Source organism: Manis javanica, chromosome 4 (genome assembly GCF_040802235.1).
Source record: "Manis javanica isolate MJ-LG chromosome 4, MJ_LKY, whole genome shotgun sequence".
In the NCBI taxonomy this organism is placed as follows: Eukaryota; Metazoa; Chordata; class Mammalia; order Pholidota; family Manidae; genus Manis; species Manis javanica.
Genome location: NC_133159.1, coordinates 43987780 through 44008767, shown reverse-complemented (window position 1 = coordinate 44008767; position 20988 = coordinate 43987780). Strand labels below are relative to the sequence as shown.

Sequence of the window (20988 nt, the reverse complement as noted above, 5' to 3'; positions counted from 1 at the left end):
CAAGACCATTCAGTGCGGGAAAGGATCTTCTTTTCAAGACATGATGCTGGGAAAACTGGATATCCACGTGCAAAAGAAATTGGACCCCTGCCTTACACTATGTACAAAAATTAACTCAAAGATTAAACTTAAAAGCTAAAACTATAAAATCCTTGGAAGAAAATATAAGGGGAAATTTTGGCAGCAAAAGAACAGACAACAAAAGAAAAAATAAACAAATTGGACTTCATCAAAATCAAATATTGTGCATCAAAAGACACTATCCTTTGAGCATAAAAGACAACTCACAAAATGCAAGAAAATATTTGCAATTTATTTACATATATGTGATAAGGAATTAATATCCAGTATATATAAAGACCTAAAATCAATAACAAAAAGCAAACAAATTTGAAAATGGGCAAAAGAATTGTATAGCTGTTTCTCCAAAGAAGATATATAAATGGCCAATATTCACATGCTCCACATAATTTGTCATCAGGGAAATGCAAATCAAAACCCCAATGATATATCACTTCATACCTTTTAGGATGGATATTATAAAAGTGTTTTCCAAAAATGGAAAATAGCAAGTGTTAACCAGAAGACATTAGTAGTGCAGAAACTGGAACCCTTATACATTGCTGTTGGAAATGTAAACTGGTACAGCTCCTATGAGAAATATTTTGGCAGTTCCTCAAAAAGCTAAACAGAATTACCATATGATCCAGCTATTCCACTCCTAAGTATATATCTAAAGGAACTAACTGAAAGCAAGGATTTAAACAGATACTTGTACACTGATATTTGTAGCAGCATTATTCACAACAGCCAAAAAATGGAAACAGCCCAAATGTCCATCCTTGGATAAGTGGATAAATAAAACATGGTACATACTTTGGAGTATTATTCAACCATAAAAAGGAATGAAGTACTGATAAATGCTACAATACGGATATTATGCAAAGTTAAATAAACAAGACACAAGGACAAGTATTTGCATGATTCCACTTACATGAGATACCTAGAGTAGGCAAATTCATAAAGACAGAAAGTAGATTAGAGCAGCAGATTCATAGAGAGAAAGTATATTAGTGCTTACCAGGAAATGGGGAGAGCAGAATGGAGAGCTTCTGTTTGGGGTGATGAAAAAGTTTTAGAAATAGATAGTGCTAATGGTTGCACAATATCGTGAGTGTGACTAAAGACACTGAATTATATATTTAAAAATGGTTAAAATGGAAAATTTTGTTATATATATTCTACCAAAATTTGTTAAAAAATCAATTATATACTATACCAAATAACCATGAGTTGTATATTTTAAATGGGTGACTTGTATGATATGTGAATTATATTACAATAATAACTGTGTAATCACATTCAAAGGAATGAAGTTTGGACCTCAATTTCTCACCGTATACTAAAGTTAACTCAAAATGGATCAAAGACCTAAATGTAAAAATTAAAATTATAAAACTCTTGGAAGAAAACAGGCAAAACTCTCATGATCTTAGATTAGGTAATGATTTCTTAAATGTGACACTAATAGCACATTGAAAGAAACAGATAAATTGGACATAATGAAAATTAAAAACTTTTGTGATCACTATCAAAAAAGTAAAAAGATGACCCAAGCTAGAAGAAAATATTAGCAAATCATGTATCTGACAAGGGACTTATCTTACACAAAGAACTCTTGCAATTTAATAATTAAAAGGCATATAACCCAATTTTTGTAATGAGGAAAGGATTTGAATTGATATTTCTCCAAAGAAGATAGTCAAGAGACAAATAAGCATATGAAAAACTGTTCGACTTCATTAGCTCTCAGGTAAACACAAATCAAAACCACAATGACATGCTACTTCACACTCACTAGGATGGCTATAACCAAAAAGACAGACAATACAGACAATTGATGAGTATGTGGAGAAATTGGAACCCTCATATACTGCTGGTGGGAATATGAAATGGTTCAGCCACTTTGGAAAACAGTCTAGCAGTTCCTAAAATGATTAAACAGAGTTACCACGTGGCATAGTAATTTTTTTTGGTATTATTAATGTACAATTACATGAGCAACACCTGGTTACTAGACTTCCCCTATTATCAAGTCCCCCCCCACATACCCCACATACAGTCACTGTCCATCAGCATAGTAAGATGCTGTAGAATCACTACTTGTCTTCTCTGAACTATACTGCCTTCCGTGTGTCCTCCTCAGCTACATTATGTGTGCTAATCATAATGCCCCTTTTCCCCCCTTATCCCTCCCTTCCCACCCATCCTCCCCAGTCCCTTTCCCTTTGGTAACTATTAGTCCATTCTTGGGTTCTGTGAGTATGCTGCTGTTATGTTCCTTCAGCTTTTTCTTTGTTCTTATACTCCACAGATGAGTGAAATCATCTGATACTTGTCTTTCTCTGGCTGGCTTATTTCACTGAGCATAATACCCTCTAGCTCCATCCATGTTGTTGCAAATGGTAGGATTTGTTTTATTCTTATGGCTGAATAATATTCCATTGTGTATATGTACCACCTCTTCTTTATCCATTCATCTACTGATGGATACTTAAGTTGCTTCCATTTCTTGGCTATTGTAAACAGATAGTGCTGTAAATAGTGCTGCGATAAACATAGGGGTACATACATCTTTTTTAAACTGGGCTCCTGCATTCTTAGGGTAAATTCCTAGAAGTGGAATTCCTGGGTCAAATGATATTTCTATTTTGAGTTTCTTGAGGAACCTCCATCTGCTTCCCACAATGGTTAAACTAATTTACATTCCCACCAGCAGTGTAGGAGGGTTCCCCTTTCTCCACAACCTCGCCAACATTTGCTGTTGTCTGTCTTTTGGATAGTAGCCATCCTAACTGATATGAAGTGATATCTCACTGTGGTTTTAATTTGCATTTCCGTGATGATTAGTGATGTGTAACATCTTTTCATGTGCCTGTTGGCCATCTGAATTTCTTCTTTGGAGAAGTATCTGTTCAGTCCCTCTGCCCATTTTTTAATTGGCTTATTTGCTTTTCATTTGTTGAGGTGCATGAGCTCTTTATGTAATTTGGATGTCAACCCCTTATTGGATATGTCATTTATGAATATATTCTCCCATAATGAAGGATATCCTTTTGTTCTGCTGATGGTGTCCTTTGCTGTACAGAAGCTTTTTAGTTTGATATAGTCCCACTTACTCATTTTTGCTTTTGTTTCCCTTGCCCGGGGAGATATGTTCATGAAGAAGTTGCTCACGTTTATGTCCAAGAGATTTCTGCCTATGTTTTTTCTAAGAGTTTTATGGTTTCATGACCTGCATTCAGGTCTTTGATCCATTTTGAGTTTACTTTTGTGTATGGGGTTAGACAATGATCCAGTTTCATTCTCTTACATGTAAGCTGTCCAGTTTTGCCAACACCAGCTGTTGAAGAGGCTGTCATTTCCCCATTGTATATCCATGGCTTCTTTATCATGTATTAATTTACCATATGTGCTTGGGTTTATATCTGGGAACTCTAGTCTGTTCCCTTGGTCTGTGGGTCTGTTCTTGTGCCAGTACCAAACTGTCTTGATTACTGTGGCTTTGCAGTAGAGCTTGAAGTTGGAGAGCACAATTCCCCCTGCTTTATTCTTCCTTCTCAGGATTTCTTTGGCTATTTGGGGTCTTTTGTGGTTCCATATGAATTTTAGAACTATTTGCTCTAGTTTGTTGAAGAATGCTGTTGATATTTTGATAGGGATTGCATTGAATCTGTAGATTGCTGTAGGCAGGATAGCCATTTTGACAATATTAATTCTTCTATCCATGAGCATGGGATGTGTTTTCATTTATTGATATCTTCTTTAATTTCTCTCATGAGTATCTTGTAGTTTTCAGAGTATAGGTCTTTCACTTCCTTGGTTAGGTTTATTCCTAGGTATTTTATTCTTTTTGATGCAATTGTGAATGGAATTGTTTTCCTGATTTCTCTTTCTGCTAGTTCATCATTAGTGTATAGGAATGCAACAGATTTCTGTGTATTAATTTTATATCCCACAACTTTGCTGAATTCAGATATTAGATAGTAGTTTTGGAGTGGATTCTTTAAGGTTTTTTATGTACAATTTCATGTCATCTGCAAATAGTGACAATTTAACTTCTTCCTTACAAACCTGGATGCCTTTTATTTCTTTGTGTTATCTGATTGCTGTGGCTAGGACTTCCAGAGCTATGTTGAATAAAAGTGGGGAGAGTGGGCATCCTTGTCTTGTTCCCAATCTTAAAGGAAAAGCTTTCAGCTTCTCACTGTTAAGTATATTGTTGGCTGTGGGTTTGTCATATATGGCCTTTATTATGTTGAGGTACTTGGCCTCTATACCCATTTTGTTGAGAGTTTTTATCATGAATGGATGTTGAATTTTGTCAAATGCTTTTTCAGCATCTATGGAGATGATCATGTGGTTTTTGTCCTTCTTTTTGTTGATGTGGTGGATGATGTTGATGGATTTTCAAATGTTGTACCATCCTTGCATTCCTGGAATAAATCCTACTTGATCATGATGGATGATCTTTTTGATGTATTTTTTTAATTTGGTTTGCTAATATTTTGCTGAGTATTTTTGCATCTATGTTCATCAGGGATATTGGTCTGTAATTTTCTTTTTTGGTGGTGTCTTTGCCTGGTCTTGGTATTAGAGGGATGTTGACCTCATAGAATGAGTTTGGGAGTATTCCCTCCTCTTCTACTTTTTGGAAAACTTTAAGGAGGATGGGTATTAGGTCTTCACTAAATGTTTGATAAAATTCAGCAGTGAAACCATCTGAGCTGGGGGTTTTATTCTTAGGTAGGTTTTTGATTACCAGTTCAATTTCATTGCTGGTAATTGGTCTGTTCAGGTTTTCTGTTTTTTCCTGGGTTAGCATTGGAAGGTTGTGTCTTTCTAGAAAGTTGTCCATTTCTTCTAGGTTATCCAGTTTGTTAGCATATAATTTTTCATAGTATTCTCTCATAATTCTTTGTATTTCTGTGGTGTCCTTAGTGATTTTTCCTTTCTCATATCTGATTCTGTTTATGTGTGTAGGCTCTCTTTTTTTCTTGCTAAGTCTGCCTAGGGGTTTATCTATTTTGTTTATTTTCTCAGAGAACCAGCTCCTGCTTTCATTGATTATTTCTATTGTTTCATTCATCTCGATTTTATTTATTTCTGCTCTATCTTTATTTGCCCTCCTTCTACTGACTCTGGGACTCATTTGTTCTTCCTTTTCTAGTTTCATTAATTGTGAGTGTATATTGTTCATTTGGGATTATTCTTTCCTGAGGGAGGCCTGTATTGCAATATACTTTCCTCTTAGCATGGCCTTCACTGCATACACAGATTTTGCAGTGTTGAATTATTGTCATTTGTCTCCATATATTGCTTGATCTCTGTTTTTATTTGGTCATTGATCCACTGATTATTTAGGAGCATGTTATTAAGCCTCCATGTGTTTGTGGGATTTTTTGTTTTCTTTGTGTAATTTATTTCTAGTTTCATACCTTTGTGTTCTGAGAAGGTGGCTGGTACCATTTCAATCTTTTTGAATTTACTGAGGCTCTTTTTGTGGCTTAGTATATGATCTATTCTTGAAAATGTTCCATGTGCACTTGAGAAGAATGTGTATCTTGTTGCTTTTGAATGGAGTGTTCTGTAGATGCCTGTTAGGTCTACCTGTTCTAATACATTGTTCAGTGCCTCTGTCTCTTTGTTTTCTGTCTGGTTGATCTGTCCTTTGGAGTGAGTGGTGTGTTGAAGTCTCCTAAAATGAATACATTGCACTCTATTTCCTCCTTTAATTCTATTAGTATTTGTTTCACATATGTAGGTGATCCTGTGTTGGGTGCATAGATATTTATAATAGTTATATCCTTTTTTTGGATGGCCCTCTTTAATATTATGTAATGTCCTTCTTTGTCTCATTACTTTCTTTGTTTTGAAGTCTATTTTGTCTGATACAAGTACTGCAATTCCTGCTTTTTTCTCCCTATTAGTTGCATGAAATATCTTTTTCCACCCATTTCTTTCAGTCTGTGTATGTCTTTGGATTTAAGGTGAGTCTCTTGTAGGCAGCTTATAGACAGGTCTTGTTTTTTTACCCATTCAGTGACTTTATGTCTTTTGATTGGTGCATTCAGATCATTTACATTTAGGGTGATTATCAATAGGTATGTACTTATTGCCATTGCAGGCTTTAGATTCGTGGCTACCAAAGGTTCAAGGGTAATTCCCTTACTATCTAACAGTCTAATTTAGCTCACTTCATATGCTATTACAAACACAACCTAAAGCTTCTTTTTTTTCCCTCCTCCTTTTCCTTCCTCCTCCATTCTTTATATGTTAGGTATCATATTCTGTACTCTTTGTCTATACTTGATTGACTTTGGGGGTAGTTGATTTGATTTTGCAATTGCTTAGTAATTAGTTGTTCTACTTTGCTGTGGTTTTATTTCCCCTGGTGACATCTATTTAACCTTAGGAATACTTCCATCTACAGCAGTCCCTCCAAAATACACTGTAGAGGTGGTTTGTGGGAGGTAAATTCTCTCAGCTTTTGCTTATCTGAAAATTGTTTAATCCCTCATTCAAATTTAAATGATAATCTTACCAGTTAGAGTATTCTTGGTTGGAGGCCCTTCTGCTTCATTGTAATAAATATATCATGCCACTCTCTTCTGGCCTGTAAGGTTTCTGTTGCAATATCTGATGATAGCCTGATGGGTTTTCCTTTGTATGTGATCTTTTATCTCTCTCTAGCTGCTTTTAAAAATCCGTCTTCATCCTTGATCTTTGCCATTTTAATTATTATATGTCTTGATGTTGTCTTCCATGGGTCCCTTGTGTTGGGAGATCTGTGCACCTCCATGGCTTGAGAGACTATCTCCTTCCCCAGATCAGGGAAGTTTTCAACAATTACCTCCTCAATAACATTTTCTATCCCTTTTTCTCTCTCTTCTTCTTCTGGTACCCCTGTAATGCAAATATTGTTCCATTTGGATTGGTCACATAATTCTCTCAATATTCTTTCACTCTTAGAGATCCTTTTTTCTCTCTGTGCCTCAGCTTCTTTGTATTCCTCTCCTCTAATTTCTATTCCATTTACCATCTCTTCTACTATGTCTAATCTACTTTTAAATCCCTCCATTGTATGTTTCATTTCAGATATGGAATTTCTTAATAATTGAATCTCCATCTTAAATTTGTTCCTGAGTTCTTGAATATTTTTCTGTACCTCCATGAGCATGTTGATGATTTTTATTTTGAATTTGCTTTCAGGAAAATTGGTGAGTTCAGTTTCATTTGGCCCTTTTTCTGGGGTTTGTGAGATTTTGGTCTGAACCAGGTTCCTTTGACATTTCATATTTCTATGTGGCACCCTCTCGTGCCCAGAAGCTCTAGTCTCTGCAGCTGCTCAGCCCCTAGAGTGAGGTTGGGGATCATAGGGGGGTGGCACTGGTGCCTGGGGGGTGGAAAGAACTGTTTCTTGATTCCTGGCTGTTGTGCCTGTCTGCAGCATCAGAGCCAGTGGGCCTAGTACACAGGTGTAAGCCTCTGTGCTTTGCCTCTCTAGCTGTTCTAGGCAGGGCCTCCCTCTGGCTGACTTGATGCCAGCACAGTGACTGCTGGTTTGTGAGCCGGTGCCAGCAGGCCAGGAGGAAGGTGCAGCAGGCTGTGTATCACAGTGGGGGGCCTCGGAGCTGAGTAGCCAGCCAGAGGGATGGAGTGCCTGAAGCTCCTCAAAGTTCCCAACCTTCTAGGAAGAGTGCACCCAGCCAACCTTGTCCGCCTATCCCTTCCCCTGTGCAGCAAGCTCCATGCAAACCCCACCCCTGCAGCAGCCCTCTCGATGCTAGGAAGCCTCTCAGACCACCTGCCTTTCCTTTGTCCCAGAGTGGCCGGATGTGGATTTCCGTCCTCCACAATTCCAGCCAGAATCTCAGTCTCTCAAGCACTCTGCCTGTCCCAGCTCCCCAACCCCACCAACCTCCAGAGCACCACACAATGTAAGTTTGTGTTCCAAAGCAGACCTCCAGGGCTGGGTGTTCAGCAGTTCTAGGCCTCCACCCCCTCCCCACTCCATTTCTCTTTCTCCCACCAGTGAGCGGGGATGCGGGAAGGACTTGGGTCCCACTGGATCAAGGCTTTGGTATGTTACCCTGTTTCGTGAGGTCTGCTCTGTTCATGAGGTCTGTATGCAGTCTGGTGCAGCCTTCTTTCCTGTTGCTGTTTTAGGGTTAGTTGTATTAACTATATTTTTGCATTATATGTGATTTTGGGATAAGTTCTCTGTCTCACTTCTCATGCCACCATCTTGAATCCTGGGAGTCCCATGGTAATTTTTTTAATTGCAATATGGCATTGGTGCATAAACAAAAATATTTGCAGTTACAAATAATTAGGGAATCTTTATAACATCAAAAACTGGTGGGGAATTAACTAGCAGAACTCCTGCATATTAGAAGTAATGCATAGTCTCCCAACAGGACCTCGAGGCTTCATTCAAGTGGGGACCTCAAACACTCAACAGAGGTGAGCTGAGTCTAGAGCCAGCCTGCACCACTGGTCAAACTTTGACCTGAGAAACCAGGTCTGAAATTTACGAAGAGTGTGGCATACATTCTGAAAGGAAAGTATGGCTTATTTGGAAATAATAGAAGTATTATTATATGGAGATATTACTGTTAAGGAAATTGAAGCTCAGAGAGATGAAGTCACTTGTCCCAAGTCACACAACAAGCAGAGGCTGTGCACTAGATCTCTTGTGTATAATTAATATATTGCTTGTTATCCATTGCATGCTGTTTCCTTCCTCTCCCCTCCCTGTCTTACAAGTCTATTTATAGAGTTCTTCCAGGTCAGTGCCCTCTCTGGGACTGTTGCCCTTGCTGTACTCACCCTCAGGGCTTTAGGAGGCCATGGTATGCTTGGCCACAGTATCCTTTTCCATGGTGTTCTCGTCTATGGTGTTGCAGATGGGAAGCCCCAGTGGGAACTGGCTCATCTTGGCACTAGCCATCTTGATCCAGGTCCACAGATTCTCCTCCAGGGGCACAGTGTGGATGCTACTGTCCTCAGAATCATCCTGCTGGCTGCTCATTGTCAGGGTGGAGGTGTTGCTGAAGATGAAGCTAGAGCTTAGGCTCAGAGTTTCGTTGGAACCCAGGATCAGCGGCATACACAAGGGTGGAGAAAGGGTGGAGTCAGGTTTCTAGGTGCTGGAGTGAAAGCTGATACTGTCACTGAACCCAGGAATCAGGGTCAAGCATGAGGCCTGAGTGATGGTCACATTCAAATCAGACCTGGGATGATCACGGGAAGATGGTGGCATGAGTAGTTCAGTGGAAATCTGCTCCCAAAAACATATATATATATTTATGAAAATACAATAAATACAACTATTCCTAAAAGAGACACCAGTGAATGCAGTACAACAACCAGCATACATCCACACCTATGAGAACTCAACATCACACGAAGGGGGTAAGATACAAGCTGCGGGCAGGCAGGACTCGAATGCTCCCCCACTCCAGAACCCAGCGGGGAGAAAGGAGTTGGACCGTGGAGGGAGTGGAAGCCCAGGACTGCTAAACAACCAGCTCTAGAAATCCACACCCAGAGTGCAGACACAAGGTGCACGGGGTGCTGGATATTAGAGAAACGGAAAAGCAAAATCTGTGGGCAGGTCCCCGCAACCAGTGCCCCTGAGACAAAAGAAAAGCTAGTGCTTTTTGCAAGTCTTAAAGAGACAGGGACCCCCACAGCTGGATGAAGTCATCCCGGCACACTTAGCCAGCAGCTGGGAATCCTGGGGAACTTTAGGCACCCTGACCCCCTGGGCGGCAGCGCAGCTCTGAAGCCCCTCATGGCACTAAGCAGCCTGCCAGTCGTTTCCCCAACTGGCGCGGACCCCGACACGCTGGCCCAGTAGTGGGAGAGCGGCAGCGCGCGCCAGGAGCGGCGGCACCAGAGGAGACCGGGAGCAGCCCGCGTGCGCCAGCGGGGCCAGAAGGAACCGGGAGTGGCTTGTGCAAGCCTGCCGCGGCAGCAACCGAACAGCCCGGGAGCTGCCCGCGCGTGCCGCGGCAGTAGCACCAGAGGAGCCTGGGAGAGGTCCGCGCGGGAGAGGCCCGCGCACATCTGCAGCAGTGCCAGAGGGAGCAGCTGCGCTCCCAACAGCCGACCGGAATCCCAGCCTGATGCACAGCCGCCCATGCCAGACCCAAAGGCCGCTGCTGGCACGCAGCTGCCCGGCAGGGGTGCTGCTATCACGGAGGAGCACACCTGGCGTGCCTGCCACTCCCCACAGGGCTCCGCGCTGCTCTGACGGAGACCCCGCCCACAGCAGTTTAGGGGATTAACCCGGTGGCTGTTCCAGGAGTGCGGGCGACCGACACAGGCAGCGGAGAAGGGCAAGGCATCCAGCAAGCAGGAAAGGACTTTCTTCTCCCGGCTGACACACCCGCAACCTGCCTACAGCCACCACTATCACCACGAAAAGGCAAAAAAATTTAGTCCTGTCCAAGATAGTTCAGACAACCCCTGAGAGAGGATCTGCAGAGACAGACCTAACCAGTCTCCCTGAAAAAGAATTCAAAATAAAAATCATAAACATGCTGACAAATCAGACCTGGGATTGCCATCTGAAGCCGCATTGATGGTTCCCTTGGAACTTGTGTTCCAGGCTGCACCAAAGTGTCCTTTTGAAACAGACCCAGAAATGTCACGTGAAACCAAAGTCTTGGTCTTCTTGGAGTCTGGGATTACCGTCCCACAATGACCTGGAGCTGCATTGAAATCCAGCTTGGAGATGTTTCTTGAGCCCACACCAAGCGGCTGATTGGAGTCAGGATCCAGAGAAGGGTTTGACACTGGAATAAGGAGTGCTCTTGAGCCTGGCCTGGAGATGCAGTGGCCCAGACCCAGGGCTTCTCTTGAAAAGGGCCTTATCAGTGGGTCTGATTCAGGCCTGGAAGGATTGGAGTTATGCTGACCTAAATCAAAACTCTCACTTGAGAGGGAATTGAAGGCCGCCTCAGAACTCAGCCCTGAGGGGTTTCCTGAGCTCAGACCCTGAGCCTCAATAGAGCCAGGGCTCAAAATAAGGTTTGAGGCTGGACATACAGCCCCTGTGAATCAGGCCTTGAGCTGTGATTCACATTCAGGCCCAGGGCTTCACCAGAGTTGGAAGTAGTGATCAGGAGAGAGGCTGGAGCCCTGTTGTCATTGGGTCTGGGGATGTCATGAGACACCAGGTTGGGGGCCTCCTCTGAGACAGGTCTGAGTTGTATTAAGATCTGGAACAAGAGTCAAGTTAGGACTCAAGGGTAGATTCAAGGTAGGAACAAGGTCTGTGTCTGGGTTGGGCCCAGAGATGGTACCAGAGCCTGAACCTGGGGCCCCAGTGGAATTGAGACTGGATGTCATCTTTGAGTTTTCACTGAGGACCAAGGCTAGCCCTCTGATTCAGGGCCATGCCTGGTTTGGACGTCTCTCAATGCCACTGCCCCCTTTTCTCCTATAGCTGTTGTCAAGCTTCCTGAAGGGCTCCTGAGAGAGCAAAAAAGCAAATTCAGCCATGCCTCACCTATTAAAACCTTTGCATGGCTCTCCACTATCTTCAGGATAAAGGCCCTCTGTGACTTATAAGGGCCTCTGTGACCAGGCCCAGCCCACCTTTCCAGCCCTGTCCTACTCGGCTCTCCCACTTGTGCTCTCTTGATTTCAGCCATATCTCCTGTGTTTCTTTGACCACACCCTGCTTCCTTTCAGCTCATAGCCCTAAAATGCAATTCCTTTGGCTTGAACCTCCTTGTATTGTCCTTTGCCAATCTCACTCCTCCAAACACAGTATCATCACACTTTATTCCAATAATTCATTTAGTGGTCTAGCCCCTGCTAGAGATGAGCTCCACACTGGCAAGAACTATGCATATATCTTAGTCCTTGGGGTCTCCCCAGTGCCTAGCACAGTGCCAGGTACAAAGTGGAGAGTCCACAAATACTAGATAAATGATTAACCTCTCCCACCAAAGGTAAAAAAAGGAAAAGAGGAGCCCCCTTAAGGGTTACCCTCCTTCCAGCCAACCCTAAGTTTCTAAAACCACTCAGCAAACAGCTGTGGTGCTAGATTTCCAAAGCAGCTTTGGAGAGCTGCCCACTGCCCTTAACAGTTGGCCTGTTCTGAGTGAGGTAGGCTATGTGGGGGACAATCTGGGGCAATCATCAAAAACAGTCTGCCTCAACCCAGCAATCTCACTGCTCTGTGAACATCCAATCCCCCTACCCCACCCTACTGTGGGAATTGTAGGGATACCTCAGCTTCATGCATGCTCTTCTTAAGCAGGATTGGGTCCCTGGAAGGAGATGTAGAAGGAAACCAAGTCAGACAAAGAGTGATTTTTTTTCAATACTTACTGAGCAAAATCTACAGGCCACACATGCACATTTGTTAACCAAATCCCTTCTACATATACACAGAGTCCTGGAAGTTAGATATTATTGCTTCATTGTATACTTAAGTCAGTGTAAGTCAAGGAGAAGAAGGTCCCCCACCCCACTGGCCCTCAGGACAACCAAGACCATCTCTCTATGCCACTTGCCTACCTAAACCCCTCCATGGCTTCCCGGTGTCTTGAGGACAGTGTTCCTAATCCTTCTGGGTCTGGCCTCTATTCCCTTTTCACCCTTCTTGCCTCTCCATACTCCCTACCCACCCCCCTCCATTCCACCATCTCTGAATCCTTTTATGCTTCTTCAAAAAGTCAGGCTGCTGGGTTAAGTCTGTGCCTTCCACAGGATGGGCACTCAACTTCTCCAGACTCCTTCCCTGGCTAACACCTATAGTTTCACCCATTTGGATTTTAGCCCAAATATTAAGAGCTTTCCGGACCTCCCAGACAGGTGAGGTCCACTTGTAAGTTCCCAGGGCATCTTGTCTACTTCCCCTTCCTTGGCACACAATATCTGGTTTCCCCACTAGACAATAAAATCCTTAAGAGTCTAGAGCAGCAGCACCTGGCACATAGTAAACATTCAATACATGAGCTTATTTCATCTTTGTATCTCTTCTTCATTCACTTATCCTTTCCTTCAATAGCTCATTTCAGCACTTATTTATTATTCATTCATACACTAACTCATTCACTAAATCATTTACTCCACAAATTTTTCTGTGCATCTTTATTGCTTGGCATAGGTTTGGAGTCATGTGGTCCTGGGTTCAAAACCCTGCACATCTTTCTACTGGTCTGAATGAACCTGGGCAAAGAACTCTGGCCCTGTCCTCCTCATCTCTAATATAGGGAATACAAAGCTTGTAGTTTCAGTATCTGGCATGGAGCACATGGTCCACTCAGAGCCTTCAGGCCTCCTGTAAATGATAGCTACTTGTTCTATTACTCTTGCCACGCACTGTGGGCAGATAGGAGTAAGGGCCTGGTGGGAGCTGCCTTCATTCCAAGTGAGCAATTCACGCACAGCTCGGCATCCTGCCTCAGAAGCAGCAAGTATTCAATTGCCATCAGCACCACAGGTTAGTTTTATCCTGAAGCTTAATGCCATTTAAAATTTCAGGGCTACGTGTTTACACAGTACCTTTTGAAAGAGACTATACTTAATTTTATGTTCACAATTTTGTTTTATTTTACTTAAAGGGGAGCCTCAAAATGATAAAAGCTTCAGGTTCCAAAATACCTGAGATCTTCCCTGGATCACCCCTCCCACCTAAATGCGTGCTTGCATGTGTGTGTGAACATAGTAAACATTCAATACATGAGCCATAGTTATCAAAGGGAGGCATTTTCATCCTGGAAAAACATGGGTTGGGGACAGCCTATGAAACAGTGAGTAGGATTTTGGAAGGTCTAACTGGTTTGGACTGTGAACAAGAATATCCTCTACTCCTCTGACACAGCAAATGCATAATACCAGGTCACTAGACAGAAAGCCACAGGTCTCAACCCTGGCTGACCCTCCTTCTTCCATGAGAAAAGAACAGATCTCCACTTTCTCCTCTTCCCTCAATCCTCCTCCTCCATCCTGCAACAGACAGGTAAGGCTTCAGGGCTTCCCTGACAATGATTGGGAGAGCCCATGTCTCATCTTCAACCAAAGGATGCTGTGCATTGGGAACACTGGTGGTTATTGAGGGACCAATGGGAGCAAAAGGCGAGCCAAAGCCTCACTACTGTCTCAACAGCCACAACTACTTTGGCCTTTGTCCCCCAAGCCATATGGCAGGGGAAGGCAGAGGATGACCATCAAACAGCTAATCTTGTCTAAGACAAAGAGAATCATTTACTGATTCCCATCCTTTCTCCTCAATAAACCTTTCCACAACCTGGACAAGGGTTGTTGGGGCTCTCAGGAGGTGAAGCTATCAGTGGATCTTCTAGTTCCTCACTGAGAACATGTTTATCAGAAGTATAAGCCCTGACTGTATCAGGCACTTGTGTGAGTATATGTGCACACACACATATCTGGCTTTGGGACATCTCAGACATGGAGAATCCAAAACAGAACTTGCTATATTTCCCCCAAATAAGATCTTCCTTTTCTCTTTCATTGCAAGAAACTGGCACCACTAACCAAGTCAGAAACTGTATCATCCTTGACTACTCTCCCCCTCAATTGCTGCATCCAATTTGGCTAAGTTCTGCTAATTCTGGCTGCAGAAGAGCTCTGAAATATCTCCCTATATCTCCAGCACCACTGCTAGATCCTAGCGCAGCTCCCATTGCCTTGGCTCTGGGTCTTGAAATTTTCCTGTCAATTAAGGTCCCAGTATCTAGGAACTATTCTCAACAAATCATTTTTCAAACTGAGCCATAAATATCTTCCTCTAAAATTGCTTAACAGTGTAGTACTGACATAAGGATAGATATATAGATGAACGGAACAGAATTGAGAGTCTAGAAACAAATCTTTGCACCTATGGTAAATTGATTTTTGACAAGGATGCCAACTCCATTTAACAGGAAAGAATAGTCTCTTCAACAAATGGAGATGGTACAACTGTATACCAACATGCAAAAAATGAAATCAGATCCCTACCTCACACTGTATACAAAAAATTAGCTCAAAAAAGATTAGACACCTAATTATAAGAGTTAAAATTATAAGCTCTTAGAAGAAAACATAGAGGTAAATCTTCATGACCTTGAATTTGGCAATGGTTTTTTAGATATGACACCAAAAGTATAAGCAACAAAAGAAAAAATAGATAAACTGGACATCATCAAAATTAAAAGCTTGTGCACCAAAGACTCTATCAAGAAGTGAAAATACAATCTAGGGATTGGAAAAAAATATTTGTAAATCATCTGTCTGATAAGAGTCTAGTATCTAGAATATGTTAAGAACTCTTTCAACTCAAAAACAAAAAAGACAAACAACCCAACTTTAAAACAAGCAAGCAACTTGCATAACACACTTTTCCAAGGAAAACATACAAATAGCCAATAAGCACACAAAAATACATTCAACATCATTAACCATTTGGGAAATGCAAATCAAAACTGCAATGAGGTATCACTTCACTCCCACTATATATTTACAATTTTTAAAAATGGAAGATAATTGGCTAGGATGGAGAGAAATTGGAACCCTCAAAGGATGCTGGTAGGAATGCAAAATAGTGTAGCCTCTGTAAAAACCAACTTAGTGTTTCCTCAAGAAGTGTAAACCTATGTGATCATATGATCCAGCAATTCCACTACCAGGTATTTATCCAAAAGAACTGAAAATTAGTATTCCAACAAATACTTGTACACAAATGTTCATAGCAGCACCAGTCACAAAATCCAAATGTGGAAACAACCCAAATATCCATAAACTGGTGGATGGCAAGCAAAATGTGGCATATCCATACAATGGAATATTATTTGGCCATAAAAAGGAATATAGTACTGATACATGTTAAACATGGATAAACTTTGAAAACATTATTCTAAGTGAAAGCCACCAGACTTGAAAGGCCACCTATTATACAATTCCATTAATATGAAATATCTAGAAAATCAAATATAGAGAGACTAAAATATTAAAACAAATGGAAGAGGTTACTAGGTAAGGAGAAAGGAAAGAGTGGGAAGTGACTGCTCACCAGACACAGGGTTTCCTTTGGGAAGTGAAAAAAATGTTCCATAAACTAGAGAGCGGTGATGATCATACACATTATGAAAGTACTGGATATCACTAATACTAAATTTTATGCTATGTGTATTGTACCACAATTTTTTTAAATGCATGTAATAGGCAAGAAGGCATAAACTCAGCTTTCTCTGCCCCTCCCTTCTAAATAAGTTGATGCTTGAACAGCACAAAGGTTAGAGACACTGACATCCCATGCAGTCAAAAATCCATGTTTAACTTTTGATTCCCCCAAAACTTAACAATAGTGTACTGTTGACTGGAAGCCATACTGATAGCATAAACAACTGATAACAAGTATATTGTATGCTTTATGTATTATATACTGCATTCTTATAATATTAAGAAAATCATTAGAAAGAGAAAATACATTTACAGAACTGTATAGTAGACACTGAAAAAATCCACGTATAAGGGAACCGACATAGTTCAAACTCATGTTGTTCAAGGGTAAACAGTAAACTAAATATCCTGGAAATAGTTCAGCAATCAATCATGAAAGGACTCTGAAAACTAGAAAGGATGCAGTGGACTAGCTAGGAACCTCAGAACTTGAGGATGAAACTGTGGTGAGTTCCACAGGGTTTTCTTTTTTATCTCCCATATATTCCAGATTGGTCACCAGAAAGGCCTGCAACACAGACCTTCCAAGAGCATATACACACACATATAAAAAAAGAAAAACCTGTTTCCTCTGACCAAAGGATCAGGAAAGGGGAAGCCTATGGAGAGCCCCAGCCCCCACTCCATACTCAGGGCAGTGACAGGCGAGTCCACAAGCAGGGTCAGTGTCAGCAAAGCCCTGTATCTCTGGGCCTTCCACCCAGAACAGAGAACTTACTAGGTTCAACAGCTCCTGGTTCCCCAGGACAACAGGTGTCCCAGAAAAGCACCTTCTGCTACTGCAGGAAGCACCAGGAGGAATGAGCAAGAGTCCCAGCAGTGCCAGAGAATGAAGCAGGCCAACACTCTGAAAACTAAAACTGGAACTATAGTACATAAAAGCAGGCCAGAACCTACACTCTAAAAACAGGTTGACTGCCACTAAAATAGAAGATTTAAGCAGGATCAAAAGCCTCTTAACATAATATCCAAAATATCAAGGATACAATAAAAATTCACTCATTATACCAGAAACTAGGAAAATCTCATCTTGAAAAAAGGTAATCAACTGATAACACCACAGAGATGAATTGGATGTCCGAATTTGTGATAATGATTGTAAAGCAGTTGTCATAAAAATGCTTCAACAGGTAATTACCAAGCCTCTTGAAACACATGAGAAAATAGAAAATCTCAACAAATTAGTAGAAGTTATGAAAAACACAATAACTGAAGTTTAAATGGGAGTTATTTAAAAAACAATAACTAATTGTTTTAACTTGCTGGAAGAGCTCAATAGTGGAGTGGAGATGATAGGATAGAATTGGTGAACTTGAGGGCAGGTTAATAAAATTTACTCAATCTGAACAATGGAGAGAATATATACTGAAAAAAATGAACAGAGACTAAGGAATCCGTGATACAAACAAAATGTTTAACATTTCTTTCACAAGAGTTCCAAAAAGAGAAGAGTGCTTAAAATATATTCAAAGAAGTAATGGCTGAAAACATCCCAAACTTAGTGAAATACATAAATATACAGATTCAGGAGGCTGAGAAAACTCCACATGGGATAAATCCAAAGAAACCTATGCCAAATCACATCCTCATTAAACTCTCAAAAACTAAAAACAGTGAAAAAAATCTTAAAAGCAACAAGAAAGCATCACCTATTAGCACACCCCTCTGCTGGGTAACTCAGCATTTGACAGTGAATTCCCTCCTGTCTACATCAGATCTTGCTTTCTCTGCCCCCGACCTCCTGCCTTCTCCTCTCCTGTCCTGCCCATTCCTGGCCTGGCATCTCCCACGGCTTCCTGCCGCCTCAGGGGCCAGTGTCCTCAAGAGCTCTTCTTCCAGTTTCTTCTTCTTCCCCACGGCCCACCAGCATGGCCAAGCATTCTTTCTCTTAGCAAAATTCTTTCTGCAAACCTTCTGCCCCTCCCAGCAGTCCCTCACTCACTCTTCAACTGCAATAACAAGCTTCTCCCAAGAACCCTTTTTGACTCCTCTCTCTCCTCCTCTGGTCTCATGCATCTAATTAAACAACAAGTCCCTCCAGCTTTGCCTCCTGTTAAAAAGAAAGACCCAGGCCCAGTATGGTATCATTTTTGCTAGTCTAAGTCACCAAACTGCAGCTTAATGCCTAACCTGTTTGCAGTTTTAAACTCCCCCAGAAATGTCAGTCAGGAATTTTCTGGTAAGCATCAATAAGATAATTCCACATGGGCTCTCTCCATCCCGCAAAGCAATCTACCTAATAAGTCCCATTTGTCCTCAGATGAAAGTGACCTTACCTGAAATAATCCTTTTTTGTGTTTATGACCTCCTTGTCCTGCCTTTAAAAACCTCTCCTTTTCTGATGCCCTTCAGAGCATCTCTCTACTTGCTGGATGGAATGCTGCCCGATTTATGAATCGCTTAATAAAACCAATTAGACCTTCAAATGTGCTAGGATGAACTTTGTCTTTTAACACTCTAAATATATTCTGTTCCTCCAACCCCACATCCTCCAACCTGGCTTGTGTCCTCATCGCGGGAAGCCCAGATTCTGGTCTAATCTTCCAAACCTGTCCCACAGGACAGCACTCCTTTCTCCTGGCCACCGCCACCCTGCAGCAAGGAGGCTTCCCTGACAGCTCATTTCCCCCTGAACACCTCCCATGTCTCCCACTGCCTACGAGGTTATGTCCAGGCTCCTGGGTCTAGCCTTGAAGCCCCTTCACAGTCTGCCCCTGCCTGCCTGTCCACCTTGTTTTTGCTCCCTTCTTTGTTTTGAAAATTTGTCCTGAAGTACCATATACATTAGGAAAATTGTGCTTTTCGTATCAGTTTTGATGAATTGTCATGAGTGAACACACTCCTGTAACTGGCACCCAGATGGAAAGTGGAAAATTAACAGGACCCCAGAAATATTCCAGACACTATCTCCCCACCGAGATATCCTGATGTCTAACATCATTGTTTAGATTTGCCTGTTTTCATGCTTTATATAAGTGGAATTCTACAGCATACACCCTTTCATTCCTGTCTTCTTTGGTTGAATATTATGTTTGTGGGATTTTTACATATTTTTGCACGTGATAGTTGTTTCTTCTTCTAAAACATTGACTAACCTCTGGTCTCTTCCTGCTTTTGATATTTTTCCAGAGCCTTCAGGTAGTTGTTTTTTATATTTTGTCCAGAGTTTATAATTGTTATCTGTAGGAGGGTTGGTCTGATAGGAGCTATTTTTCCATTACCATAAGTAGAATCTCTCCTTTTTAATCTTTATCTTATTTTTCTCCTTTCTTACTTTCTTTAGGATTACTGAATTTGCCTTCCTTCTCCCCTTTTTTCCCCTTTTCTACTTGTTTGGAAGTTACATATTCTATATCTATTCTTTACAGTACTCTAGCCATTTTAGCATGCATATTTTAACTTGCAAAGTCTGAGGAAGTAATGCTACTATCCTCCTTCAGAAAACAAAAACCAAAAAACACAACGGCCTTAGAAGAGTTTAACTTCTCTAATCAGCCACCTCCCAACTTATACACTATTGCTATGTTCTATTTTAGTCCTGTTCTGCTTTTTAAACCCTACCAATTAGACATTATTATTTTATGTGTCTGTTTAGATTTAACCAATATCTTACCAATAGTTTGGCTGACCATTTTTTAAACTGAATCTCAGACCTTCCATCTGGGATCAATTTCCTTTATCATTTCCTTTGTAAGAGTTTATTGATGTTAAGGTCTTTCAGGTTTTATTTGCAAAAAAAAAACTTTATTTTACCCTCATTCTTGGAAATATTTTGACTGCATGTAGAATTCTAAGATGTCATTGTATCTTAGCACATCAAAGTTCATATTCTACTGCCTTTTAGTTCCCGTTGATGCTGTTGAGAAGTCAATCTGCCAGCTTCATAGAGATCAATCTACTATTTCCAGCTGCTTCTAAGATTTTTTACCTTGATATTCTGTAATTTCACTATAACATATGTAGTTATGGAGTTCTTTTTATTTTTTCCTACTTGGGATTCACTGTGATTTCTAAATCTGGCAACTGGTATTGTAGGGACCAAGGGCAGCCCACCCCAAGATGTGCCATTGTGACATCAGATTATTTTGAGCTGAAAAGCCATCAAGGCCCAAAAAACTCAGGAGGATACTTTGAACCACTCCAACTGCCCTGCCCCCATGGAACTCCCACAGGAGGAGCGCTGTCACCATACTTAACTATATTATGTCAACAAGGTGTGTAGACAGGGAGGGATGTGGCCAAGTTTGTTAACATTTCTCTCTGTGCTTCATGTTCTGTGTGACCTATCAAGTATTTTGTTTATCAAACATTTACTCTTTTCATATTCCTGTGAATTTCCTTTTTCCTTTGAAGTCTCAGGCCCCTACCCCCTTCTCCTTGGTTCTGGACGGCATATATACCTCATTTTCCCTGACTGTCTTTCGAACCCACCTTCCCCGTATGTATGCTATTAAACTTTGGCTTTTTCTCCTGTTAATCTGGCTTGCTTCAATTTGATTCTTAAGCCAGCTGGAAGAACCTCAAGGGGTAAAGGAAGTTTCTTTCTCCCCAGTGGTGTCCATCAATAATTTTTTAAAATTTCCAGAAATACTGGGAAATACTGCCTTTTCCTTGTTCTCTCTCTGTTCACCTGCAACTCATGACATGCGTGTCAGCCCTGCTCTCCGTCTTAACTTCTCGTGTTTTCCATCTCTGTTTCTCTATGCTAATTCCCAGGTG

The 20988-nt window shown here is 41.4% G+C and overlaps 1 protein-coding gene across 1 annotated transcript in view; it reads right to left on the bottom strand.

Moving 5' to 3' along the window:
• Positions 1–11726, bottom strand: part of MROH7 (maestro heat like repeat family member 7) — a 54621-nt gene extending 42895 nt beyond the window's left edge. Inside the window, 5 exon segments of the mRNA XM_073232852.1 lie at positions 8893–9296; positions 10625–11120; positions 11123–11274; positions 11276–11455; positions 11671–11726. Of these exon segments, the coding sequence (XP_073088953.1) occupies positions 8893–9296; positions 10625–11120; positions 11123–11274; positions 11276–11455; positions 11671–11726 (1288 nt within the window).
• Between the last annotated feature and the right edge of the window lie 9262 nt (positions 11727–20988).